Source organism: Phasianus colchicus, chromosome 2 (genome assembly GCF_987193195.1).
Source record: "Phasianus colchicus chromosome 2, bPhaCol1.hap1.1, whole genome shotgun sequence".
In the NCBI taxonomy this organism is placed as follows: Eukaryota; Metazoa; Chordata; class Aves; order Galliformes; family Phasianidae; genus Phasianus; species Phasianus colchicus.
Window position 1 is genome coordinate 96,211,752 of NC_143437.1, and position 27,456 is coordinate 96,239,207.

The 27,456-nt window shown below is 40.1% G+C and overlaps 1 protein-coding gene across 1 annotated transcript in view; it reads left to right on the forward strand.

Annotated features, from left to right (window-relative positions):
• The window catches only part of TAF1B (TATA-box binding protein associated factor, RNA polymerase I subunit B), a 45,599-nt gene extending 19,411 nt beyond the window's left edge, over positions 1-26,188 (forward strand). Inside the window, exons 9-15 of the mRNA XM_031610714.2 lie at positions 12,717-12,864; positions 15,037-15,214; positions 15,548-15,600; positions 18,290-18,380; positions 18,848-18,918; positions 21,430-21,655; positions 25,540-26,188. Coding sequence (XP_031466574.2) covers positions 12,717-12,864; positions 15,037-15,214; positions 15,548-15,600; positions 18,290-18,380; positions 18,848-18,918; positions 21,430-21,655; positions 25,540-25,732 — 960 coding nt within the window. The 3' untranslated portion in view covers positions 25,733-26,188. The remainder of the gene's footprint in view (positions 1-12,716; positions 12,865-15,036; positions 15,215-15,547; positions 15,601-18,289; positions 18,381-18,847; positions 18,919-21,429; positions 21,656-25,539) is intronic.
• The last annotated feature ends 1,268 nt before the right edge of the window (positions 26,189-27,456 follow it).

Consider the following 27,456-nt stretch of genomic DNA (forward strand, 5'->3'; position numbering starts at 1 on the left):
CTTAAATATCTCACTTAGTCTATTGCTCGGCTTATTCATGCTGCAAACAGTTGTTTGCATTTTCTTGTAAGATACTTTGAGCTCTTTCTGTTCTCTTTCTTGAAGTTGGGAGTGTATCACACGTTGGTGAAATATTTTCCTGTCTTTGAAGTGCCTAAACCTAGACATATAGAATCTGCCTTTGGAGGCTTTGGAAAGCAGGTACCTCTCTCACTTACATTCTCATTAGATAGCTTAAATGTAGTTTCTTGATGTACATCACATGGAACATAGGAGAGAAACTGTCACTAGAGCATTCATGCTTCTCTCTTTGCAGACACTCAGCCCATCTCCTCAAGGGCTGGACAAGCTTGTGGAGCTGGTGTGCTGATTTCGCTCATGTAGCTCGTTCTTCCCACGTGTACTGAGAACAAAGATCGAGTTATTTTTCATTGTTCTTTTAAGTACAGTAAAAAGAAATGGGTTTCTTCTCACATAGCAAAGTAGCTGAGTAGTATTGTCACACGGGAGATGAGGTCTGTACTCAAACCCCAAGTGCACAGATGCATTGTCTGTGAGTGCTCTTAGTGGGAATGGCTGCAGAGCACACTGCTGCACCTGTCCAGCTTGGTGCTTAGAGCCAGGGGGTTGATGTTCTGGGTGAACTGTAGTGGTGGCATAACCTCATACAAAGTCAAACTGACCACTGAAGAGCCTTGGAAATCTCATGGTGATCATTTTTAATATCATTAAAACTATGGGTATTTATCCTTCAGGCTAATTTCTCCTTGCTCGTTTTGTTCCTTGATTTGTACCCTAAGCTGGATATAGCATAACCGAGCAAATGATATTTCATACTTTGGGATTGTTTGATATCAAAGATGCTATTTCTGGATCTATAATTTCATCAGCTTAAAAGCAAATGGATTAACATTTGCTTCATTACAAAGTTTGTATATGTTAATAGAAGTTTATAAACTTGACAGTGTTTCTTAAGTGCTTGTGTTTCTTTAGTTGTGGGTGTAGATTTAGTCTCCTAATTATAGTACTCTTCTAGGAGGGGTAGATGAAGTGAATCACTGTTTTAGGGCTTTATGATTTTTGTCCCAACGTCTAAGGAGGAGTGAAATTCCTCTGTCTACTTCTGTATTCTGAGTATTTTATGAGGTCACTCAACTGAAATTCCTGCTGAGGAAACCACGAGGGCTGGAAGGGGCCTTTGGAGATCTAATCCAACCCCCTGCTAAAGCAGATTTCCTGCAGTACGTTCCATAGAAAAGCATCCAGATGAGTTTTTACTATTTCTGGAGAATGAGACTCCACAGCCTCTCTGGGCAGCCAGTTCTGGTGCTTCACTACCCTTATCATCTTCAGGCACCTCTCCCGTTCCCCAGGACCTTTCAAAGGTGATAGAAAGCTTCTTGGCAGCTCCCTCAGCACTTCTGGGTGCATGCCATTGGGACCCATGGATTTGTGTGTCTCAGATTTGCCTAGATGATCTCTGATGGAATCCTCCTCAACGAAGAAGTAGTCTTCCTTTCTACAGACTCTCTTTTATCTCCAGGGTTTGGATTTCCTCAAGGGCAGTCCTAACAGCAAAGACTGAAGCAAAGAAGGCATTCAGTAACTGTGCCTTTTCAGTGTCCTCTGTTAACAGGACACCCACCTCATTCAGCAGCAGACCAACGATTTTCATAGTCTTCCTTTTGCTATTGATATACTTAAAGAAGCCTTCCTGTTGTCCTTGACCTTCCTTGTCAGATTTATTTCCAAGTAGGCCTTAGCCTTTGTCACTGCATCCCTGCATGCCTTGACAGTATTCCTATATTCCTCCCAAGAGACCAGACCTCTTTTCTGCTATCCATGGACTTTCTTCTTCCATCTGAATTTTTCCATGAACTGCTAGCTTATTCATGTGGGTCTCCTCTCACCTTTACCTGATTTCTTACTCTTAGGGATGCACCGATCTTGAGCTTGGAGGAAGTGATGCTTGGATGTCAGCCAAGTCTCTTGGGCCCCATTACCTTCCAATGCTCAAACCCATGGGATGCCTCCAAGTATGTCCTTGAAAAAGTCAGGGTTGGCTCTCCTGAAGTCTTGGTTGGCAATGCTATGTATTGCTTTGTTTCTTCCATGTAAGATCACAGAATGGCCAGGGTTGGAAGGGACCTCAGGGATCATGAATCTCCAACCTTCCTGCCACATGCAAGGCCACCAGCCTCCCCATTTAATACTAGGCCAGATTGCCCAGGGCCCCATCCAATCTGGCCTTGAACACCTCCAGGGACGGGGCATCCACAACCTCTCTGGGCAGCCTGTTCCAGCACCTCACCACTCTCTCTGTAAAGAACTTCCTCCTGACATCCAACCGAAGTCTTCCCTCCCTCAACTTAAACCATTTCCCCTTGTCCTGCTGATCTATCCTTTCAAAGAGTTAATTCCTCTCCTGTGTGTTGATTCCCTTTAGGTACTGAAAGGCTGCAATTAGTCACCCCGCAGCCTTCTTTTTCCAGGCTGACCAAGCCCTGCTCCCCCAGCCTGTCCTATAGGGGAGGTGCTCCAGTCCCCTGATCATCTTCGTGGCCCTCCTCTGGACCCTCTCCAACAGCTCCCTGTCTTTCTTGTACTGGGGGCTCCAGACTCCAGATGGGGCCTCACAAGAGCAGAGTAGAGGGAGACAATTACCTCCTTGTCCCTGCTGGCCACCCCTCTTCTGTTAGAGCCCAGAACCAATTGCTTTCCAAGCTACAAGAGGACACTGCTGGCTCATGTTAAGCTTTTCATCCATCAGGACCCCCAGGTCCTTCTCCACAGGGCTGCTCTCAAGGACCGCTCCTTCCAGTCTGTAGGGATGCCTGGGATTCCTCCGGCCCAAGTGCAAAACTCTGCACTTTGCCGTGTTGAACCTCATCAGATTCACCCGGGCCCACCTTTCTAGCCTCTCGAGGTCCCTCTGAATGGCATCCCTTCCTTCAGCAGTGTCGACCGCACCACTCAGCTTGGTGTCATCAGCAAACTTGCTGAGGGTGCACTCAATTCCGTCATCGATGTCATTGATAAAGATCCTGAATTCCACTGTCTCGTAGTCACTGCATCCAAGGATGCCCTCAGCCTTTACATTCCTGTTTTTAAGAAGGTCCAGCAGTACTCCTCTCCACCGTCTCTGACAGAAGGTTACCTTCCATGCACTGCAGGAAACTTCAGGACCATGTGTGCCTGATAATGTTGCTCTTCTGGTAAATATCAAGGTGATTGAAGTTCCCCATGAGAACGAGACCCTGCGATTGTGAGCCTACTTTCTGCAGTCTGTAGTAGGCCTACCATTTGGTGACTGGTTTGGCATTGTTAATTTGATGGGTGATAACAGTGCATTCTCTAAATTGGCATTGATATCTGAATTAAATTGACATTGCTATTTGGAAGTTTTTTGACTAAAATGAGTATGTTGATAAATTAAGCCATTGTCTACTCTGAAGATGTTTTTTAAAATAAAATGGTCTGCTGACCGTTTTTGGAAAGTTAGCCTTGTAGAAAAAGTGAATTGTGTTATGAAGATAAGTAACCTCTTCTGTGTTACAGACAGTTTTGAATGAGTTGAGAAAAAAAAATGCTACCTTCTTAACCTGATTTCTCATGCAACAAAACTGCTCCTTTCTGCATCTACTGAAATACATAATCTCTCAGCTTGATTGTTTTGAGAATATAGATAAAGCAAATACAGTTCGAAACTTCTGAGGTTTTCATCCTATCCAGCAGTTGACTGATATTATTTTGAGACTACTGGGAGAGAAGAGTAGGAAAGAAAGACATTGTGTGGGAAGGAGCAAAACTTAAAAGACAGATGCAGTACAAGCTTTGTTTTTTTGTGTGGCATCATTATAGTGAGTAAAGATTACAGTGGGCAAGCATTGCATTTAATTTTTACTGCTCTTTAAGAAAAGATTCATTGACCCACAAGCTTCAATTAAATAGAAATATATTTTTTCACCGACACCTGCTTTGTGTCCAAGTACACCCATAAGGTGTATCTGAATCAATGGAAATGCCCATTAAGTCTGTCTAATAGGAAGTAATTTTTTTTCAAGTAGAAATGTTTTAATGTTCTCTGAAAGCTGATATGATCAATGTTATGTTCATGTACCAACCTTAATTTAAATATCTGCATGATCTTAATTATACGGGTTTCTACAATTCCTTCATGATGTTTTCAAACATGCAGCTGTTTTAGTCCAGCTACATTAGAAATATTTTCTAGTAATTCCGGACTTCTAATAAGGAGCTAGAGAATGAAGCATTGTTAATGCATAAATCCATCATACTCCTTACGCTACGGAATTCTGGTTGGATTGGGGTTTTTTTTTGCTGCTGTTGGTTTTGGGGTCTGATTTTTTTTCTGCTTTGGTTGGTTGGTTTCTTTTGGTATTTTTTTCTTTTTTTTTTTTTTTGCTTGTTCGTTTTGTTTTTCTTACCCTCTCTCAAAGAAAAATCCCAGGAGAAGTAGATTTGTGGAGTGACAAGAATGATCAAAAACAGATGCAGGTTTCCTAGGCAAGAAATACAATTAAGTATATCTACTTACCTTTCAAGTTAAAGAAGAGTTGACTGGGAGGAAGTTGTGGTGATGGTTTATTTTGTTCAGATGGCAGCCATTCTGAATCTCTCCCAGTATCGCTTCTTGGGAAGCGTCAGACAAAATTTGCTAGTCTGCTGATTCAGAATTAAACAGCAGAGAATTCTTCTTTGTGTATCTTGTGGGTAATTGGTGGAACTTGTTGCTGTCAGACATTCTGGATGCTAGCAGGGTCAGAGAGTGACTGGACAAAGCCCACAGAAGAAAAGGCATGCAGAACTATTAAGTGTTGGCTCAGCTACAAACTGTGTGAAGCTGGACAAAAATTTGGGGAAGTGTCCTTGTGGCTTACTTGGCTCTTAAATTCCTTCCCACTCATCTCTCTTGCTTGCTGCTGGATGCAAGGCTAAATAGATATTCTTGGATAGATGAGGTACAGCCACTTTTTGTTGCCGTTCTGGGATTAAAGTTAGGGTTTCAAATTGTAGGTTTTGTGCTATGGAGAGACTTTTTTGAGATGGTGAAACTTTGTGAGATAACAAATGAAAACCAGCTACTTTTCTTCCCAATGCTAGGAGGAGGAAAGAACAATGGCACAAACTCTGGCCTAAAAATGTGGCAAGAGGAGATAAGTGAAAAGCCAAGTGAGGGGAAATAGCGGGTCTTGTGGGAGACAGGTGTTCTTACACGTTACTGGTAATACTTCTAAACAACCTTCTATTCTTTTCTTTTTGGCATAGGTCTTGGATTTGTGAACAGATTACACTAATACAGTCTTATTTTCATGTCTTTGAATTATGACTAAGATTATGAAGTTAAGTGTACAGATCTTAGGAATTACTGAAGGAATTTGCAAAGTGTGTTATGGTGTAGCTATTAATCATTTAATCTCTTACTGTTTCTACAACAAGATAGCGTTGCAGTTTAATGCACAGAAAGTAACAAGCTGCTCGTCTATCTTTTCCTTTTCTTCATCTAACGTGGGAGTTTAAGCCTGCTTTAGCACATGCTAGGTAAAGCCAGCACAGCTGCAGAGCAACTGTCCTTGGGTTCCCATCAGGTGCAGTGGTGGCTGTTCTGCCCAGGCTGGAGGTAATGGGGCACTGCTCCTCCCTTACTGCTGGGACACCAGGACGGAGAGTTGCCCAAGGCAACACTGTGCATCTGGGGTACTGCCATGAGTAACCCTCAAGATTTCCTAAACCCTGTGGAGTTGTCACCTTGTTTAAGAAGTTTTTCTTTCACACTGCCTATTCAAAAGGATTTCGTACCAGTTCATAATCTGATCCTGGCTGATAACCATGTCTTCAAGTCATCACACATCTCTGAGGAAACCACTGCCCTTGGGATTGTTTCGCAGCCTGGTTTTTGGTGCACTGTGTGTTTATATTTTAGTTTGAGTCTGAGTCAAACTAAGGAATTGCTGATGAAATCGATGAATTAACTCATGAATGCAGGTCAGTACGTTTGTTCTGTTTTCTTCCAGAGCATTCAGTCCATAATGACAACAGCTTTCTGCTTCCCTGGGATGTGCACCCACTAGGCTTGTTTGTAGCTGAGCTACAGACTATTTACTGAGGTCCTTTTGCAAAATCCCATTTTGTCTGATGTGGAAGGATCCCCATTCTCCCAGTTGAAATTTGAATGAGCCCTCTGATTTTTGTTTTTAATGGCAGCTCTTTAAGGAATTCAAATTGACACAGAAGCCAGTCATTCTTGTTTATTTTTAAAAATCTTCTAAGAGGTGGAGAATTCCAGCCATACAAATTCTGCTAATCAGCCATGCTACTTTTACTTTCCAAAGCAAGCAGCAATTCCTGCTTTGGTCTGCAGTGTTTTTGCCATACTCTGTATTCTTAATTTGGGGGGTTCCTTCTCTCTGTTTTCTTTCTTTCTTCCTTTCTTTGTAATTTTGTATTCTTGTTCACTTTTAGCAGGTGCATGTACTACTCCTTCACAATAAAAAGAATAGTGCAGAATGAAAAGAATCAAGGGTGAGGCTTTTATTAAAAAAAAAAAAAAAAAAAGCTGAGGAGGAAGTTCACTGCTGAAAGAGTTATTGTAATCAAGTTTATCACGGGAGCTTGCTGTTGTGTAACAGAAACTCTAGCTTGTCCATACCTGCCTTCAAGCATTACTTAATGAAGAAAGAAAACAAACCTACCAAAATATTTCTGAAATTCAATAAAATCTGTTCCCAAACTCCTATAGCTCAATATGTTTATGACAGTTCAGTCCTTGCTGGATTGCTCTCTCCATTTATAGAAAGACCACATTTTTTAGAAAAGTATTTGTTGCTCAGAGTTAACTTGAGCATGAGCAGAGCAACATTCATGCACGTCTCCCTGTTGGTTTAATAATATTGAAACTCATTTATTCAAAAACCACTTTAGCCAGGAACTGCCTAATGAACAAGACAAAAGTAGGATATTAAAAAGCCTGCAATAGAGCCAAACAACTTTTTTTTTCCAGTAAAGGTACGCTGTTGGGGGTTAGACCAGATGATCTCCAGCCCCTATGATTGTGTGGTTTTGTGATCTGTGCTGAATGCTCAGGTAGCTCTTTCTCTTGCATGTAGGTTGCTGGCTCATCATCCACGTACCATTCCTTGATTAAAAACTGCCTGCGTCAATCCCATGCAGTCAAATATCCTAGCACGCCTAGAATTAATTCTCTCAATGTGTAAACATTGTTTATTGAGCCCTCTTCTAAAATGAATCTTTTCTCTACAACAATCCTCAGCACCAACATCAAGCGTATGCTATGTCTTTGTCTTTGCTAGCAGAACTCCTGCATGCAGTATATTTCTCAGCAGTTGTATGAATGGAGCTGTAGCAGTTTCACCTGTCTTTGTTCTTCCTGTCATTTGGTTCCCTTTTAATAATTCCAGGCACACCCTTTGCTGTTACATCAGCATCTGTATATGATTCATGGATATCAGTGTTTGAAGAACTGCATCTGCTCCTTTCATCCATACTGAAACGGTGGTACGGAGTCATGCTCAGTGCCCACTGAACCTGGTTCCCCGCTTCTGGTGGTGACCTAGGGAGGGATGGAAGAGCAGGGAGCAGTGGTTCTCCCCACAATCCTTTCATGTGCACCAGCAATTTGAGACTGGGGAGTTTTGTACAACCGTGGTAATGGTGCCCCTCGTCTACATGGCCTTTGTCTCTGGTGTGTACACTGTACTCTAGCAAAGAAATGCAGAATTCAGCTTCACTCTGCACAGAGTCTAACTGCAACACAGCTGTCTACCTTAGTTTGGCCATCTCACTTAGGTGGGAAAAAGATGTTACCTATTTCTGAAGGGTTTTATTAGTGGTAAAACATTGAAGTGCGCTTAATTTGTGTGTGATGGTTACTGCAATAATTTCATGCTGCTGCTGCAGGTGGGGTGATATTGAGGCAGATATGTTATGCAAGGGGGGGGGGGGGGAAGACAAAAAATGTCCATCAGTAAGATTTGTTGGTGCATATTTGGATGGGGTAGCCAGATTAGTAGAAGTGCACAAGAGTAGTGGATTGGTGAGGGCAGGACCCCAGTATGGAGAAATAAACTTCAGTCATCTTCGGAGTTTGGGCTTTCTAATCACGTTAGGTATCGCATAACAATTAGGTCACAAGGTCATTTAATTCAGCATCAAATACTAGTTTGGGTGTATATTTCACAGCTGATTTGTTTACTGCCTTTATTGGCAGTTCTTTGTGATGGGCTGTATCCCACCAAGGTGGGCAGGACAGCTTTCTGCTGCAGACAACAGATGCAGCTCAGCTGAAGTAGCTGAGTAGCAGAAGCAAAGCACAGTGTGCCAGGCTCTGCAGAGCACTTGCTTGACTTCTGTAATAGCTCATTTTACCTTAGCTAGTTCTAAAGGCAATGTATATCTTGATGTAGGCTTCATTCAGAGGTGTTCACACACATTAGAGTACCCACTTGAAGTACCCATTTGTGGTACTCTGATGGGCTTATTAACTTCAGACTAAATATCTTCTGATTTATGGACATGCTTTGCTTTAATGAACCAGCTTCTGGGTTCTGTTGCAAACACTCTTCTCCAAGCTTCATAACTGGATGTTTTCCAAATCTTCAGATTAAACTCCTTTCTTAGTCCATATCTTGAGAAATTTGACACGGTTTTTCAAATTCAGGCTAGGCTGACTTGGTCTTCTTGAAAGTGATGAGGTTTGCTGGTATTCAGATAATTCCAAGTGTATCCAGACTCTAAATTTCAAAGATCCCCAACAACCTATAAAAAGCCAATAATGAAAAAAGGAAGTAGATTCTATGTAGTAGGAAGTAGAATTAAATGGCTGTTAAAGGAATCTCATAGAAGGATGTCTGCTACTGAATGCAATCAGCAGAGGTGAAGGTAGAGCCTTAGAAAACATGTGGGTATGGGAAGAAAAGAATCTTTGGGTGGAAATTTGTGGTTGAATGGATGATAAAGGGAACTGCACTAGGGAAAAGTACTGGAAAGGCATACGATAGGGGAAAAAAAAGATGAAAGATTTAAAACAACTCTTCAATTCTTTTCAGAAAGACAGAACATAATCACAACAATATAAACAGAGCTCTGAATATATAAGTAATTAGTCCTGGTTTCTTGTCCTGATACAGGAGGCAAAAACTGTCTATACAGTCATCTAAGAAAAGAGTCAGTCAGACCACATTTGAAACAAGAAGCTGTGGAGCCTGCAAGTGAATCTAGAAAGCCAGCCAATTGTATACTGTTTTCTACTTGTTGATCAGCAACATTCTGATACTGTCCAAACAAGTAGGAGAGGCTGCAATCTTGGCTCACCCAAAACAATTACCTGCTGCTGTGATCTGATTATCATGTTAATAGTTTGGCTCACCTCCTTCTGAAAACCAGGTGGTTCTTTTCTAACACAGGTGAAAAATTTCATGTAATTTTGAACGATAAAGGCAACTAATTTAAACAGTAATGAGTATATATTGTAATGAAAATCTTATACTAGATGCATCTTTACCAACTAGACATTATATATTCGTTCTCCTATGGAAAGCTGAAGTTGAGGAGAGAGAAAAAAGGAAAGCATTAAGTTGTATCAATCTTCCACGTTGCTTTCTGTAGAAGACCTGAAGTTACCTTGTTTGTCATGTGTGAGAATGAGATACAAAAGATTTTCAAGACAAAGCTGTTAAGAAAAGTTTTCAGTAACCTCTGTACCCATTCTGGAAGAGTTATGGGCTCTGTCAGCAATGTTGATCAGTCTGGAAGAAATTCCAGCTTGCGAAACACCTGAAAGGGCTATCAGATGGCATGACTTTAAAAGGGTTTTTCTGTCAGTCTTCCTGAAATTATTAAGTGCCCTCAAGGGTTTGTAACTGAGTTTTATATGTGGAGTGTTTCCCAGGTTCTCGAAACAGAGTGAGACCTTAGTAACTCCATGTGCTGATGGACTGGGGAGTTGTCCTAATATTTGACACAGAAACGCAACTGCAAATAAGTAATGTAAAATCTTTTAATTTGTGATTGGGTAAGTGCAAGTTGTACTCGGAAAATGTGTGGTGTGTGGTCTAATTCCCTCTTGTCCAAGGACTCCTGCCTTGGGGTTTAATCGTGAGGTGCTGGAGGCTTTGCTTTCGTTAGAAGGAAGCCCCAGCTCAGAAACTTGCTTTCCTAGTTGATTTGGTGTTTTGGGGTTTGTTTGTTTGGGTTTTTTTTTTGCAACTTGCTTTATCACTTTGTTTGTTTGTTTTGCTGGAAGAGATGCAAAGCTAGGTAGACAGTGATAAAATTTATCAATTAGGAGGTATCTGATATTCATCAATTTGGAGGTATTCAGAAGCCACCTGGATGTAGGCCTGGGCAACTAGGCTGCTCTATGTTGGACCCAGTTGGTCCATGATTGAACCAAATGACTTCCATGGCTCCCTTTGAGCCTCAGCCGTGATGTGGATGTCTGACTTTGAAAGCTGCTGCTTTGCTGTATTTTGCTTTTTCTTAGTATCGTTCTGGCATTTACTGTGCTTGTTGTGTGGAATTTGGGTGTTCTGTTTGTTTTAACCCTCCCAGTTAGTATAAGATTTTGCAGCATAAGAGATTTTCTGTATGAAATCAGACCTCCTTCAGAATTAGGCAGGTGTATGTGGTGACAGATAAGAATTTCCAGGGCTAGAAATGCTCTCTAGTCTCTTCAGTCCTCAACCTTCAAGCCTTCCAGCTCTTTGCTGTGACATGTCTTGCTGAGATGTGATCTGTTAGGTTCAGCTTACACCTACAGCCCAAAGCTCAGGTGATGGCTGTGTGGTTCTGGAAGCACGGGGTTCCATTCATCTTACCTTGTTGTAACTCAGCTCTGCATTGTAGAGGCATGAGTTGTGCAGTCGATGATGTGGAACTTGAGAGTTAAGCCTTGGGAAGCAGTAATTGAGTTGGTTGGTCTCTGTGGTGGATTAGTGTGTCCTTCTAGAGCCACGTGTCCCAGTTGTGTTCACATCTCTTTATGAACATAAATTGACTAATAGCTCTGTCTGTTTGTTTACACTCTGTTAAAATGAGCCAAATGATAGCTCTCAGTGTTCCTGGGACCTAGAGAACCTAGGACTGGAGTGCTGGCTCCTTAGCCTGATGTGGTGAGAAGAGCTCATATAAAAAGCGATAGGACCCTCAAATTAAGAGCTATGTACCTTAAAGCAGCTCTTGGTTAAATTAGGCTTCAGATAACTCCACTGGTGATAGTTTAGTGTTTGAGAATGGGAATGCTTTAAATGACTGGATTCTCAGTGTCTTTATTGTGCTGTGCTATTAAGAAGCTACTAATTCAGCTGCTGTTCATCCAACACATTTCCATTGTATCTAGTTAGGAACATTACTTATGTGATGCTTTTATTCGAATCATCTGGGACTTTGATTTTTTTTTCCAAATACACTGGAGAAAAGTGAAATCTGATTCAGGTTTTGTTTTGGTGTTCAATTAACGGCTGCTCTTTTAAGAGGAAGGGAAGCACGGCCAGCCCGAGCTTTTGCAGAGGTCCGGCAATGCGTGTTTTTCTTGTTTCTCAAGATAGTCATGTAGAAGCCTAAGCCACTTTTTAACACCGTTTAGAAAATCTAATGAACAACTTCCTAACTGTTACAAGAAGTTGGCATGTGTAATAGTGACAGTAGGATTATTTGTTTACTTAAGCATTTATTAATGCAATTGAGCAAGTCTTAACTGCAGTCTGGGGGGAGAGCACTTGAAAAAAAAACAAAAAGTATGATATCACTCTAAAACTATAAAATGTGAACGTTGGCTACATAGCTTATATTAAAAGAAATGAAACCAAATGATTGGATAAAAAGACATTACTTCAGTCTTACTGTTGTCATAAACATGATTGCTCTGTTCTCAGTCTGGTCTATAAAAACCAGAACCCTGAATTCATTATTGATCAAGGAAGTTCTGAATCTGTGCACAAAGTGTAAACCTCTGCTAAATTCCAATTAAAGGAAAGTACTTAGGTTGCTCTGAAAGTAATGCCTCCTATTTATTTCTGTGGAAATTATGATGGAGCATAGTAACACTGATAAAGTAAATGCTCAGCTACAAAACACTATTTTTCATGGTCACACCATTAGCTATTAAATTCCATTCAATCATAAGAAATATATATATATATTTTCTGCAGTGCAGGTAGTGGACCACTGCAACAGCAGGTTGGCCACACAGTCATAGGTAGTTGTCATCTTTGGAGATGCTCAGAATCCAACTGGATACAGTCCTGGCCAACCTGCTGTAGCTGACCTGAGCAGGGCGCTGGGATCAGATGGTTTCCCTCCCAGCCTCACCCATTCTGATTCTGTTATCTCTTACCTCTTGAGATATTTCACCTTCTATTTAATTATTGATTTTAAATGCAGTTTCAGTCTTGGAGCATCTGGAAATGTACTGATCTCTTCACTAAGAGGGCAGTGGCTTGGCAGCAGGTCTGAACAGCAATATTTTATTGGCATTATGTGCATTTTTATGGGTTTTAAAAGTAGCCGTGTTTCTCTTTGCAGTACTGCAGTCTGGCTCCATTCTCACACGTGAGTTCAGTTAGGCAAAGTGCTGAAAGAATGCAGTGTTTCTGTATTAAAATAGAACATTCATTATTAAAATCAATAACAAATACACCAACACAAATACATAACACGCTCTTAACTCTGTCTTTCAGTCATGGCCTGTATATGAAGAAGTCTACAACAAAATGATTGAACTTGCAGCATTTTTAGACCTGCCTCGTTTTCCAGATATAACAAACAACTGCTTTCTGCATCCAGATGTGTTGTGCATGAAGTACTTGATGGAAGCTAATTTACCTGGTAAATATTTTCCCTAACCTGAACCGATAACGTTTTTCTTCAGTTTATTAAACCCCAACAAAAAGACTTAAATTACTACTCTTAAAAATGCCTCCTCTTTTCCTTTTATTTTATACATGCTTAAGCTTGAACTGCAAGATAATTTGTATAGGAAGTGCCTCCATCAAACATCCAAGCAGGTAGTGAAGGCCCAGATATGCAGTGCTCTCTGGTGCTGACTCTCTGAGGCTGTTGAGTGGATGCTTTGTTTCACATCTTTCAGTAGTGATGTGAACTAAGAGCTCCTAGTGGAAGTCACCTGGTTTAGTAACTTTAGATCAGGGGTTCATGAAGTTCAGCACTGAATGGAAGCATAACATGCAATATTGAACATGTGTTCTATGATACTGCGTATCAGCAATAATTTTAGTACTAATGAGTGGTGCTGTGTGAGAAAACAGCTGGTCTCGGTTGGTTGGCCTGGCTTAGGTTTGAAAGAACGTACTGCATAAATATGAAATATTTTTCTTTATTCTAAAATGAAGTCTTGAATATTGACCTACCAAAGAAAGACCGATGACTGCCAGTCTGTGAGCAGTGTCTACTGAACTGCCCTGCTGCTCTCACGTGCTGCTGTCTCTGGAGATGACTTCTACAGACCAATAGCCTGCAAATCAAGATTTGTTTCCTAAAAAACATTCTAGCAATTAATAGTTGAGGGGTTTCATTTTATTATTTAGTAGTTACACTGAATAAAGCAACTTGGCTTTTCCGTCTGCTGACACTTAGTGAAGAGAAGACAATCACCCTATCAGATGTAGGACTAAAACGCTGGAGTAGGAGCACTATTTTTGTTGCTTTACACTGGTGCTGCAGTAGAGCCTATAGAAAATAACTTATTTTTCACATTCTGAAGTGCTGACGGAATCAAAGAGAGGCTAAAAATTTGGTATTTTCAGGTTAATTACAGAGAAATAGGATTCTGAATACCCTCTGGAAGTTAGTAGAAGAGAAGAATCTATTGTCTATTTACTCTTCCCTTGCTTACTGAACTTTTTGTCACACAGAGGTATCTTTTTGTTTTGGTTGTTACTTTCTGCGTGTGAATGGTTTGTATTTGTCTTTTATAAATGGAAAAAAAGATGATGGTTGTTGTTTCAACTCCTAGAATGAATTGGCGTTGCTTCTCAGGACAGTGAGTAACAATGAAAATATAGACTAAATGATCGAAAGTACAAGAAAGTGTATCAGCAGCTGTCACAAAAAGGTTTGTTTTGGAAGTGCTTTAAACTTTTCAGATTTTACTTAACTTCCACTGTTATGTATGAGAGGATTAAATACTGGTTTGTAGTGAGCTCTTTGTAAGCAGCAAGAGAATACAAAGTAGAGATGGATTAAGATTGTACTTAGTCATACGTTGCTAACCTTTGTGGAATCCGATGGTGATGTAATCACCACCTGTATTTCTTGCTGAACAGGAACAGTGAGAAATTGGGGGGATTTGTATCTGTGAAAAATAAGCGTGGAGTAATACAGAGCTGTATGGATAGCGTGCTGCTGTTTTCGGAGCCGCAGCTGTATAGGTTTGGTACAAACCATGGCAGCAGCTGCAATTAGCTCTTACAGGTCAGCTCCAGGTTGAACCTTAGCAGAGAACGTCTGCTTTGTGCCCAGTGCTGCAGTGCCTGGCGTGCTGGGCTCCGTGCCCAGGCAGCTTCTTTAAGCAGCCCCTGGTTCTCTTAGTGCTGCTATGGCCTGGCTCTGGTCCCACATTTGTTTTAAGCTGACAGACAGAAAAAAAAGGGGGTTGACAGATTTTTGGCTTTGGATATGTTGTTTTTTTTTAAAAAAAACTAGAGTTTAACTGTCATTAAGTGTATAGATTTAAGATTTACTTTCCCGGAACAAAGTTCAGGATGACATAATGCCATCTTTTGAATAACATTAAGACAATATTAAAAAAGTTTATTCTTTTTCCCTGTGACTGTATGTCAATCATTTTTATTATAATTACAGCAAAGATTACCTACCATCTATGAAAACATCTAGAAATGCTTTTCAGCCTGAGAAAGACGGCTAATTGTTCCAAAGACAGGAGTGGTGTTTTCCTCTGATGACCACTATTTTGCACTGCAAAAGTATTCTTAGCTTCTTTCAACGTACTCCTTTTATATTCTGCTTTGTATTGACTAGATGAATTGCACAACTGGACTTGTCGCGTGGTCAAAAAGACTTCTATGGGAGAAGCGGATTTCCTGACTCTCACGCCTGGAAATAAATCAGCAAGGAAAGTGAAATATGATGTCCTTGCAGCAGCAGTTATTGTGGTGGTTCTAAAGTTACTGTTTTTATTAGATGATCACTATGAGTGGTAAGTATGTAGGCAGCTCTCTAACAAAGCCCGAACTTTCGTGTAGCGTAAATAACTCTTTGATCATCCTCCCTTCAATAATAATGTTGAAATTGTAGTATTTTGTTCAGTAGCATAAAACGTGAACTTGAGGGCATTTTAGCCTTTGAATGTTACAAATACTTACTTATTTGTAAGTTACTTATGTTACTTACAAATCAGCAGTTTGAAGCTGAAACCTGGAAGGAGAATTAGGGTGTATTTTTGTCAGCCACATTTGAAATTCATGTGAAAATTGCAGCATTTGGGTCTGCACAAGGGTCTGAGTTTTCTTTCTTCCTTTCTTTCTTCCAGGTTGCTCTCAGACTTCTCCTCAGAAAGAAAGAAAAATAACAAAGAAGGCGAAGGTACGTAAATATTGTAGTAGAAGCAGCCTTTTGATTTTCTAAACCAAATAACTTTGTAATCAGGCTTAGAAAGTCTTAATCCTATTGACTGTTAAAGAGTGATTTTGTCATTTATTCTTTTCGGGCAATTCTTTAAAGACAATGTGATTTTATTCACATAAAATTGTTTTGGCTTACTTGCTTAATTCTGATAGTGATACCTAAGAATAATATAAGGATAGAGAAGTTTGTGCGTACTTTACTGGATACGTTTCTGCTTTTCCCTGCTCTCGTCTCCTTTTTGTGCATGTTAGGTGAGGGTGAATGGTTACCTCGTAAAGTGGGAATGCACTTTGATCGTAAATAGCAGATACTTACTAGGGGCATCCAACCACATTTATGATAAAATCCAAACTTGTTTAGTCTTGTTAAATAAAATGTCTTAGTGTGTAACATATTTGAGATGTAATCTATTTTCTTCTTCCAAATAATCCTGAGAGAGTGTGGAAAAGCTAGCAGCAATTAAGATAGAAAAGATAATGGTGTGAACGTAGTTCTTTGAGGGCAAAAAGACCAAATCAAAGATTAGAAGTCCTCAGGAAGATCCTCTGTGACCTTATCCAGATCACAGCTGAAGACAAGATCAAAGATGTGTTGCAGTGATTTATGTTTTAAGCCTCACATCCTTTTTTTTGGTTCATTTTTACCCTTCTGTTACATTTATGTCAATCACAAAAATGACCATTAGTCATACATAATGCATCATCACCTCTGTATCTAGAGACAGTCCCCACTGACAACTAAAACCTGTAATTCTCATTTTAAGTGGATATTCCAACTTACTTCAGATCTTATTATTTCATTTTTGTTTCCCTTGAAAACTTCAGGCAACAGTGACCCGAGTAGAAGTTGCACAACTGCTTGCAAGCCGAGGCTCAAAGCCATTAATGTCTTAATAGGGTTTCTCTCTTATTAACAAGTCTCGTTGCCTTTAGGAATTAACAGCTCACTCTTTGCCCACTTTTTTTTTCTTTGAAATCTGCTGGCGCAAAACAATTCATGTGCTGTGTTCTGTTGTCCCCGTTCTTCAGCTGTTGGAGTGGCAGCAGGCAGCTGATGTGAGAGTGTTCTGTTTGGGCACTGATCAGTGCCAGAGCTCAGCACTGCCTCTGGCACTTTTCCAAGCTTAGTGTGCTCAGATAAATAATGGCTGATACTGCGTTGTAAAGATCCAGTGTATGCTAGCTGTACTTTCAATACAACTATCCTCTCTCTAGTCTTTTTTTTTTTCTGCTATCTAAAATATTTCAGCTCCTACAGTTTTTCGAGACAGCCTGGAAGCTGTGCAGTAGGTAGTTGTAGCTTCCTTGCGTGTGTGTGTGAGTGTATGTTCTGCAGACTGCACACATACACAATGCTGTTTATGCTCAAATAAAATGTGATTGAGGCATGTGTGTATGTGTGAGTGCATCACAGAGCTGTGTGTTTGCCAGTTGACTCAGCCATGTGAATGCAGGACTAGCAGTACCAGCCAGGTGAACAGTTAGTGTCATGTCCCTGGCAGCAGGCTTCTTTGTGACAGATGTTGAATAATTTCAATTTAATATTAAGGTAAATATAACAATTCTTTTCTTCCCATGGACCAACCTCCCGACACCCTCTGTGTAGGGAGTTCAAAACAGAATTTTATCCATACCATTGCATTTTAATAACTACTGAAGGATCTTTCCTTTCTTTGTCCATTTGAGGCCACCTATAGTTCTAGTTTGTGAGGCCTCTCGTGGCAGGATAACTTGAATAGCAAAAGCATAGAAAACTTTGCTTATAAGAACAATATATTCACCTTCAGAACAGTTTGCCAGCTAGCTCTTTAGAAATGAGCATGATGCAAGCATCTATGCAGTGCAGCTGGGGTGATGGGGAAATGCAAAGCCTGGTTAATTCACAATGCAGATAATACACCCACGGATAATAAGAGTTGGTTATTTAAATGTACCCTGCGCCATAGTTCTGTTGGCAGTTCTAATACTTATTGTACCCTGTTGATCTACTTCACTCCTGTGCCTCTTTGGAGTATCAATGGTAAACATGCTGCTGGAAGGCCTTATGCCTTAACATTTTTGCATGCACTGGTATGTATTTGTTCTCATATCAGTGAGTGAGAATCCTGTGCTCAAAATATGTGGGACACTGATACGCAGTGAATACAGTTGTCTGAATAATCCTTCTTGCCTTGCAACATCTCATGGGCAGTAGGATGGATAGTGGGGGATTGACACAGTTTCACCTCCTACATCTGAGCTTCAGAACTTGTTTAAAACTACACTTGTACAGTTCCATTAATTCCTTGAAGTCAGATTTCAAACAGAGGAGGGCCAGGTAGTGTTGTGGAGATTTATTTAGTTCAGGCAGTAATTACACTTAACTTTCAGAAAGGAGGGAGAAGGACTGACTTGTCTAAAACTAGGAAACATTCTGAGCAGAGGTGTTTCTTCCCACCTGTTATGCTGTTCCTTTCCTGCATTTCTGCTTTTCATTTTCTCTGTCTTACAGAAATGTTGGATTAAGTATGTTTTCTATAAGCAGATGGAATTTAAGATTTGCTGCAGACGGGAGATGCAGAATCCAACTGCGTGACGACCACATTCTGTGTGTCACATTTCTTTCACTCCTTCACAACTTAAAACTAAAATGTGAATGTTTTATTCAGGTGGTCCATATTTCGAGTTCAAAAAGTGGTACAAGGTTATAAAATGTACCTTGGATGTGGAGCAAAAAAAACTGGATGAAGAAAAAGCCAAGTAAGAGATTTTTAAGTACTTGATGATGATGATGATGATGATAATAATAATAATAATAATAATAATAATATTAAGGTAGATGAAGTGAACCCCCACAGAAGATGAAAAAGTTTGGAATTTACTCCATGTTTCCATTCAGCACTCTTAGGTGAACAAAGCGATTCCATCCATATCATAATTTTCTATGTACAGACATATTTATTTATTAACATATTAATTAAACACTCTCTGTGACGAAGTAACTTATACAACTGAACAATTAACCAATTACAGTAATCTGGGCTTACATGCCTCCATTTATCTATGCAGAAAGAGACTGCTATATGTGTTGGAAGAGGTGGCTTTTAACCATGCTAACAACAGATGATTTTGTTCTTATTTAATAGCTCCACTTAATTAAGAAATTATTATTTTACATGGTTTCTCCAGCTCTTTTTCCTAACAGTTTTTATTTCTCTTACTTGTAGGTATCTGTGGAAATGTGAGAAGCCACTGTTTTATTCAGTCAAGAAGAAATCTAAAATCCTTAGGAGAAGACGTGAGTACACTCCACCTCTTTCTGCCAGCACAAAAGTCTGCTCCAACTTTTCCCATCATAGAAATTCTGACTGTAATAATATTTACATCTTAAAATACTTTCCCTTCAGTCTTTCATCTCTGGGTACAATGAATGTAGTACTATTTTACAACCCATGGCTGGAATTCTTCAATCAGACATTTTCCTCCTGCTTAACTGAAATTGCAGCCTGCAGCCTTCATAGCGACCTACTTAACGCAGTCTCAGAATTGGCACTTTGTCCTCATCTCACTCATCTGTCAGCTGCCTTTGTATAACTGTGCTCTTCATCATTTTTTGTTGTTCTCCCATGGCTTTTCAACTCTTCTCTCTTTCCACATATACATCCCCCAGTTTGTCCTTGGGTAGATCTTTCTGTCCCTCCTCTCTCCTAGTTACTCTTTCAGTCTTCTTCAGAAAGTGAGGAGGTTTCTGAATGTGGTTTTGCATGAACAGCTGGCTGTTCATGGTCAGAGTGAAGGTCCATCCATTTTAATACATATGGAAGTACCTCAAAGAAATCAGGGAATGACTTGGTTTGGAAGGGACCTTAAAGATCATCTAGTCTGAACTCACTGCCATGGACAGGGCTGCACCACCAGATCAGGCTGCCCAGTGATTGGGTTTTACTTTTCTTCTTAAAACAAAGAAGCAAAAAATCCACCAAACAGAAACAAACAAACAAAACCAACAGAAGCTCCAACACGAAAACAGGAATTTTATTTGACTAAACAAAAACTGAGGTTCTTCATTCAGTATTTTACAGTAATAAGAGATAGGTAATGGGAGAGAGATGTTAATGTGGCAAGTGATGTTTTTCTCCTTATATACTCTTCCAGTTGCTGGAAGTGACTGATACAGGAGCTTCTTGGCTCATGCTCCTGTTTAGTTTGAATAACTCATGTTACATAACTCTTAACTCATAACTCTTACTGTGCAAGATTGCATTGGGTTTTTAGTCATGTTTTTATGCTTCAAAATTCTGTAGGGGTGATGCTGCAGTTAAATCACATTCTGTGTAAAAACATTCTTAGGTCTCTTTTCATTCTGAAATTATTTCCTCAGGAGCCATTTAGTTCCCCTGTCAATAAGAAAAATGAAAAATCATTTGTTGTTCAATCATTTGTTGTTCATTCTGTGCCACTTTAGATTCTCCTTCTGGATCTTCTTCTCTTTGAGATAGGAAAGGACTAACTGGATTACTGAGCTGTTGCAGGCAGGAATCTCACATCATGTCATTTCAACAAGGCAAGATTCATCTGAAAACAAATTTCAAATAGTAGAGACAAAGAATGCCTATACAAAGAGTGCCCTAAACCACTCTTGTTCTGGTGTTAATGCAGTTTGTACTTTTGGCTTGTTATTTCTGGACCGTTTTCCTGTTCTTTGCCTGTGATAGCTTTTTGCCCTTTCTATCACTTAGCATATGCGTCCATTTAAGACACAGGTTACAAAAACCTTCCTCAGCTTTTGGTTTGATTTTTATGGTTGATTTTACTGAAACCATCATCTTTACTCTTGAAAGATAGCCATCCCTCTCCCTGGATCACTTCAAGATCCAGGGAGATCTTTTTCCAATTTATGAATGAGTTTGTTAGATACAGGTCATAAAAAGAAGCTGGAGCTCTAGCAAGGCTGTTTTCTCGCTGGCTTTTTATCCTGGGGAAGAAAGGCTTGGTGGCCTTGTGTGTGGCTTGGTGTTGTGTGTGCTGATCTGTCACTGCACCGTCTTTCCCTTCTGTCCATCAGCATCAATTAAGTATGAAAGTCTGTCATTCTCACTCGCATTTGACATGGGGTGGTTAGGAGTCCCAAGAGTGTTCCCATGGGCTTCTGAAAGGGTGGGAATGAAAAATAGAGAAACCCTATAAAATCCTTATTAAGAAGAAGAAAAACTTTGATTTTTTTTTTCTTAAATCATATATTATAATTTTTTTTTAGTATTTCTCTAGCTGTAGAGAAAGATGGTGTGGCTTTTGGTTTGTTCCGTCTGTTTTTAAATTCTATTTCCAATTGAAATCTGCACTATCAGAAGCTTCAGCTTAAGTCTGTATTTGAAACTTGGTGAATGCTGATACATGAGGAACTACTCATTGTATCTGGGCTGAGTGATAGCACATGGCCAGATAAATACAGCAGAAGGCATCCTGGCATAGGTGTTCTGTAGAAACAAAATTATCAGCAGTATCAGATGGATTTTTCTGGCTTTACTCAGGGAATGCTTTTGTACTGTTGTCATTGGGTACTGTGGCATTTTGAATGGTTTTTCAAAATATTTTTGAAAACGTATGACAAAAATCAATGTTGAGTACAGTGGAGGAAAGCACAGAACTTTAAGCTTTCTCAGGATTCCTTGCAGGGGGTTAAGAAAAAATGTAAAGGACACAAATACCATGGTATTTCTTTGCAAATCACCTCAGAACAATGTTCCAAAACTTAATATTTCTGCCTTGTGGGATTATTATCTTTTTTGTCTTATTCCTATTTGTACAGAAATGGTCGAGAACTTGCAGAATCAGTTTGGCAAGTTGTCTGGTTCGGTGCGACCTGCAGAAAGGCCAAATCCATCAAGTTTTCAGTTAAGCTGGTCTGAAGAAAACACAGATGGGTCTTGTTTTCATGGGCACAGCCTGAAGGGAATTTTGCAAGAAAAACATGGTTTACTTACAGCCATCAACACTGACTATTGGCTTTGCACAGATGAACTATGTAATGAGAAGTAAGTATTAAATTTCTATTAATTGCATTTTGTAAAATCCTCTGAATGGTGAAGCACAGTGTGTGTATGTACGTAGATCTCTCTTTTTTCCTTTACAAATGACATGTGGGGTGTGTACACAGCTATGTGTTCACATACAGTTGAAACCATTTGTAGAAGGGGGTGTGTGCAGAGTGCTTGGGCTTGGATTGGGAGTAGGCATTGTAATATAAAGAGTGATTAAAGCGAGCTTTTGAGAAGAGAGGAGATGAGACAGTCAACAACTAAAGTCACATGGCAAGAGCAGCAGCTAGGTAGAAATATTCACTTCCTTCTTCATAGTACTTCAGAAGCTATTGCATTTAAGAGACTGAGAAAACATCATTCCTCTCTCCTATAAGTCACAAAAAAAGTGTTGAAAATTTATTTTTAAATCACTGTGCTGCTTTTTTCGTGGCTTTAATCCACATTAGCAGTTAGATTTCAAGTTAGCAGTTAATGCCTCCAAAGTGTACTTCAGAATGAAGTGATTGGGTGAGAAAAGGGCTCAAACACTATTACATCTGAGCTATCTTTGCAAGCAGCCTGGAAAAGCAACATAAGAAATCTGGGAAAAGGGAAGCTCTTGTGCTCTTGAAGTTGTATAGTGGCTTTCTGTACTAGAGAACTGTGCCCAAATCCTGACTTCACAGGCGTAAAAGAATTTTTATCAGAACAATCGTGCCATTTCTTAGTACGGTTATTTACTTCCAAGGACCTAAATAGCAAGGACAGTGATAGGCCAGGTGATGTAGCCTTCCTTCTGCAGGTTGAGGTACCTTAATGTGAAATGAGTTTTCATTTGTGTGCTGTTGAATAAGTGTTGAATGACATCTTAAGTCTTTATCTGAACGTCTAAATGTCACGCTTAAGAGAGCAGTAGTCCCTACAAAATCTCAGTGATACATTCCTGATTTTTAAAAGATTAAATATTACCCTTGAAAATAACTGCCTTTTACATGTGTGCAGCCTTTTGTTGTTTTTTAGTGGATTTATTTGCTTATCTTTATTTTCCTTTTCACATTGCCTTTCACATATCCACCGTGACAGAAATGGGTTGGAATAATGTAAACATAGTGTTGTATTACAAGAGCCTTGGTTGTGTGGATTCATTCTTTTGAATGAATAAGCTTTTTCTGCCTTTTTTTTTTTAAGGGAGGGGATGTAATAATCCTTTTACCACAAATTTGCGTAAATCTTATATACCCACTGAACGAGAGGGTATTTCAGTGTGTGTTTGCGTGAATAATCTTTTCATGCAAAGTCTGTTTTTAAGCCTACATTTTCATATGTAATGTATTAAAATGATTATGGCAAACTGTCTTAGCCTTCATGAAACAAGATTTGAATTTAAACTCTTACCGGCTAAATTTCCCATTATATCATTTGCAATGCAAGTAATTAATTATACATCTGACACTTACTTAACTTTGGAGAATGACATCTACTCCCTCAGATATCAGGTTCTGTCCCATGCAAGCGTACGTGTGTATAACAGAACTAAAAACAAACTTACAGATTCTCTAAAAATCAGCGTGGTTTAACTGGGACTGCTGGAGTGCTTCAGTGGTAGGGCTGAAGGATTTCAGAGGGCAGAACTGAGAGCGGTTAGCTGATTGGTAAAATGTTTCTACGTTTTCTTTTACTTTAAAGCCTTTATTTTTAAGCTGAGTTCTAAATTAATTGGGTATATAACTGTGTGTGATGCTCCAAAAGTAACGCCTCCTATTTATCTCTATGGAAACTACAACAGATACAAAGAGCGCAATAACGCTATTTGAGCAGATTCTCACCTCCAAAGCTCTGCTTTTCAAAATACTCACCACCACTTGCCATGTATTTTCACCAGCAGAGAACAAGAGTCTACATGCCACGTTCATAAAACTCTACACCAGCGGAGCTGACTCACTGTTTCGTAGCTGCTGTGACAGCATTGTTACTAGGAAAATGTTGCCCATGCGGTCCATCTTTCATTGGCCCAAACATGGTCAGTGGTACCAGTCCGACCAAGACTGGTAATGTGCTTCATGGTCTTTAAACTGGTGTGGGGCCTGGAATGACTGTGTTGCAAGAAAAAGGTTGTCTTCTCTGGTCTGACTCTGAAAGTTTGAACCTTCCACTCAGTCAGCCTTGCAATGTAGCAGTCAGAGGTGATGGTTTGTCCAAGTTCCAGGAAATCCAGAAGGATCACCCCTTTCCTATCCCAATAGACAGTGCACGTCACTTGACCTGCTGAAAGCTGTCTCTTCAACTTTTTCCTCATATGGAAAATTCATACTGCCACTCCGTGTACTGCTATTTTGACTTTGGCACATTGTGGTGACACCACATCTCATCACTAGTAATTGTGTGAGGCAGGAAACTGTCAACTTCAGCCTCGTATTGGTGCCATAGGTCCTGAGAAACTTTCATACAGTGTTCTTTGTGTTCCTGTGTGAGCATTTGTACGACACTCTTGGTGCAAATTCTGCAATATTCCAACGTTGCCATTTACTGTTTCCAGAGTACTGAAGCCAGTGTTAAGCTTGGAATGCATTTCCCTGGTCAGAATCCACCAGTTCACACAGATGAGCTGTTTATTAGAGACACTCTTCGTTTCATGGTGTGACGGCTGTTCGTGGCCATCCAGAACAGGGCTTGTCTTTATTGTCACTGTTGCCACTGCTGAAACGTACCACCATCTCGTTGTACTCACATGCAGTGTTTGATTTCCCTTGGTATTTTGAGATGATAAAGTACAATGTGTGAGGAATGTTAAGAAAAATGATGAATGTTTCCCTTACTTTCCACAGATTAAAATGTATTGGAAATTTTGTAGCTCTTTAGAGATGCTCGTAGTGTAAATAGCACAAAATGGGACAGTGGTGTGTTTATGGCTGTGTTTTGGGACTCTTGTGAAAAGTGTAACACCAGTTAATCAGATAGGTGCCTTATAATGTAGATGTAATTACACGTTGCCTAAAAATATCCAGTATAATTTCCCTGCCCTCCCAGTGAAAACTGAGCTCTGACAACTAGACTGCCGTAAGAGTTGTAGTTGCTGAAACTCGGGGTTAAGACTGGAGCATCACAAAATGTTTTAATTTCTGTTAGCCAAAAAATGCAGATTTGGTTCAATGGTTCAATCAACAGTACCTATAAATGGAGCTCAAACTTAGCAAACGCTTAGTGTGGGTTATGGGATCAGCTGGTTTCTCCTGCCACTGCTGAAATGAGTGGTTTAACTTGGTTTTTGTAAGCTGGTGGCTTTCAGGCAGTGTGAGGACTGTGCAGGACAGGCTTTGGTGTGAGAGACCTACGTTCAGATTTCTAATCTGCCAGGCTTCAGGAGGATTTGAACAGCAACTTTGCTCCCTGAAGTGCGAGTCCCATGGCTTCCGTGGCACTCCAGAATAGTGTATCTGCTCCTCCAGTTTGAGGTAAAATGTAAATGGGTGTTGGGCCAGAGGGAGCGAGCAAATAACTCTATAGTCTAGTAATTAGCACACTTGCCCATAAATTGGGACAGACAGGTTCCAGTCCTTGTTCTGGTGAATATTTAAGACCGCTGTTCTGAATCAGACAGAGGGGAAATGGAAGCTCCGCTTCTCCACATCCCAGGGCAACACCTTGTAAGCGAGAGGATGCACAGGGTTTAGGCAGGGAATAGCACCTGAGTCCTCATATGAATATAAAGGGTTTTTTAATTGAAGCAGCTGGGTTTTTTTAGGACAGAACTGACGTGGTAGATCAGAATTGTGGTTTAGACAGCTGATAAAATGTTGGTACTTTCCCTCTAATTACAACTGTGTATGTAAATGTTTGCAAAATACTAACTAAATACACTTGTAATCCAGGGCTTTCTTTTTTCCTTTCTTTCTTTTCAGATTGTGTGGTCATCTGGCTCACTACAGAGAAGAGGACTTTCCCAAGAGTTACCATTTTGTACTGAGCCTTTTCTCCTTTCTTCTGAGGATACAGCCTTCCTCCATCCATGAAGAGGTGTGTGTGATAGAACACAAACTTTTTAACAAAAAACTCTATAAAAAGCCAAGATACAACAGGAGCCTAAGGAAGTAGAAGACCTAAATATTATAGTACTAAAGCTGTGTGAATTGGTTTGATCCCAAACAGTGCTATTCAAACTGATACTGATGCTTTTGCCTGCATAGAAATCTTCTGTTAAGGTTTTAGTGCTGACATCTACTACTGCAGTTTAGCTGTAGTGTCATGTTATCCATAATTTAAGTTGCTGGTTTCCAGCCGTGAGCTACCCAGGAAACTGTTTACCAAGATTTATTTCCTCACTTTGTAGCAGGGCCGACAGGAAGCTATGAAATTACCATTTTTTCACATAATTGTACATGCTTTGAATGTACTGGATGGCACACTGGCATCTAATTGCATTGCAAGGCTTTGCAATTAAAATGCTGCTTATTTTTTTACTGACTTGTATGGCAGCAACTTCACTTCTAGAGAGTAATGTTTACTTTGTTTTGAAAGAGTGTGTTAATAAATAAAAGCAGGTGGACAGTGTTTTCTGTACAGTGAGTTGTTCAGCCTTTGTTTCTTAACTGTCTGTTGTGGCAGTTCTGGCACTGCTTTCAACATTTCCTTGCAACCCAAGTATCTCCTTGTCCCTTCTTAAGCTTCAGCCTCTCATTCAAGTGTACGCTTTTTGGTTCCGTGTTCCACTCCAGGCTCCACAGCTTTTGTAGCTTCTTTTATACTTGGAACCCTCCATCCTGTTTCTTATATAACAGTGCCTGCCAGGTCCTCCTGTCACTCTTCTTTCACAGCACTGCTCTCTTTTGAGTTGTACTTCATTTTTTCTGATCGCTTTGTATCCATAGCACCTTCACCAGTTGTGCCTCAGCCATTCTGCCAGTTTCTCATGCTCAACCTTATTTATGCACCATGTTTTTATTCTATCCCAGACAACGTGTAAATGAAGTTGGGTGCTACCACTACATAAAAGACACCATAACATATGCATATGAGCAGAGATGGTGACTAGATATACAGATGAGTAATACTGCTTTCAGTTGAACGAAATAAAATTTGGTAGCTCCATCTGTCAGTACGAAGTACAGAAGTTGCCAAATACACTTGATCAATAACACAATCAGCAGCTGTTTCTAGGTGGTGTTATAGACAAAAATGTCTGTGGACTTTTTAAGTAATAGCTTCCTTCCTGAAGGAGGCTTGGGCTGTGGTGAGGTGTAATCTGAGAAGGCAGTCTGTTCAGAGGGTAGACTGAGTACGGTGGAAGGGGTTTCAGGTCTCTAGCAGTGGAGCTGTTGTCTAAAAATTGGGAGCAAGCGAATGAATGATAGGATGTACCACCCTACCCGTCTGAAAGTAAGTGGTAAAGCAGTATCTCAAGCACAGGTGGAGCAGGTGGGGATGTGTAGGAGGGAGGGGGGCAGGCTATCAGAGGTGTAAGCTTTAACAGCTATTTGGTAATACTGGCAAGCAGGGGGGTTTCAGAGGCTCTGTAGAGGCCGGGAGTAAGACACTGATTTAAGGTTTATTGAAGTACTGATTTAAGGTTTGGGGGAAAGTTTTTACTTTTCTTAACATTTTAAATAGTTCTTGTAGAACAGGGATTTAGAGCAGCAGTCCCTTAATGTGGTTGTGATGCTCAGATGGGAAAGTTTTAGCAATACAGAGGCAAACTGTGTTTTGTGATGGAAAGAGCAGAGTGAGCTGTTACTTGTGTTAAATGTTTCCTAAGTGCTGTGGTCAGTGTGTCTAATCACATAGCCATGTTGTGCTGCATACCTCCAGACTTCTGATACCTT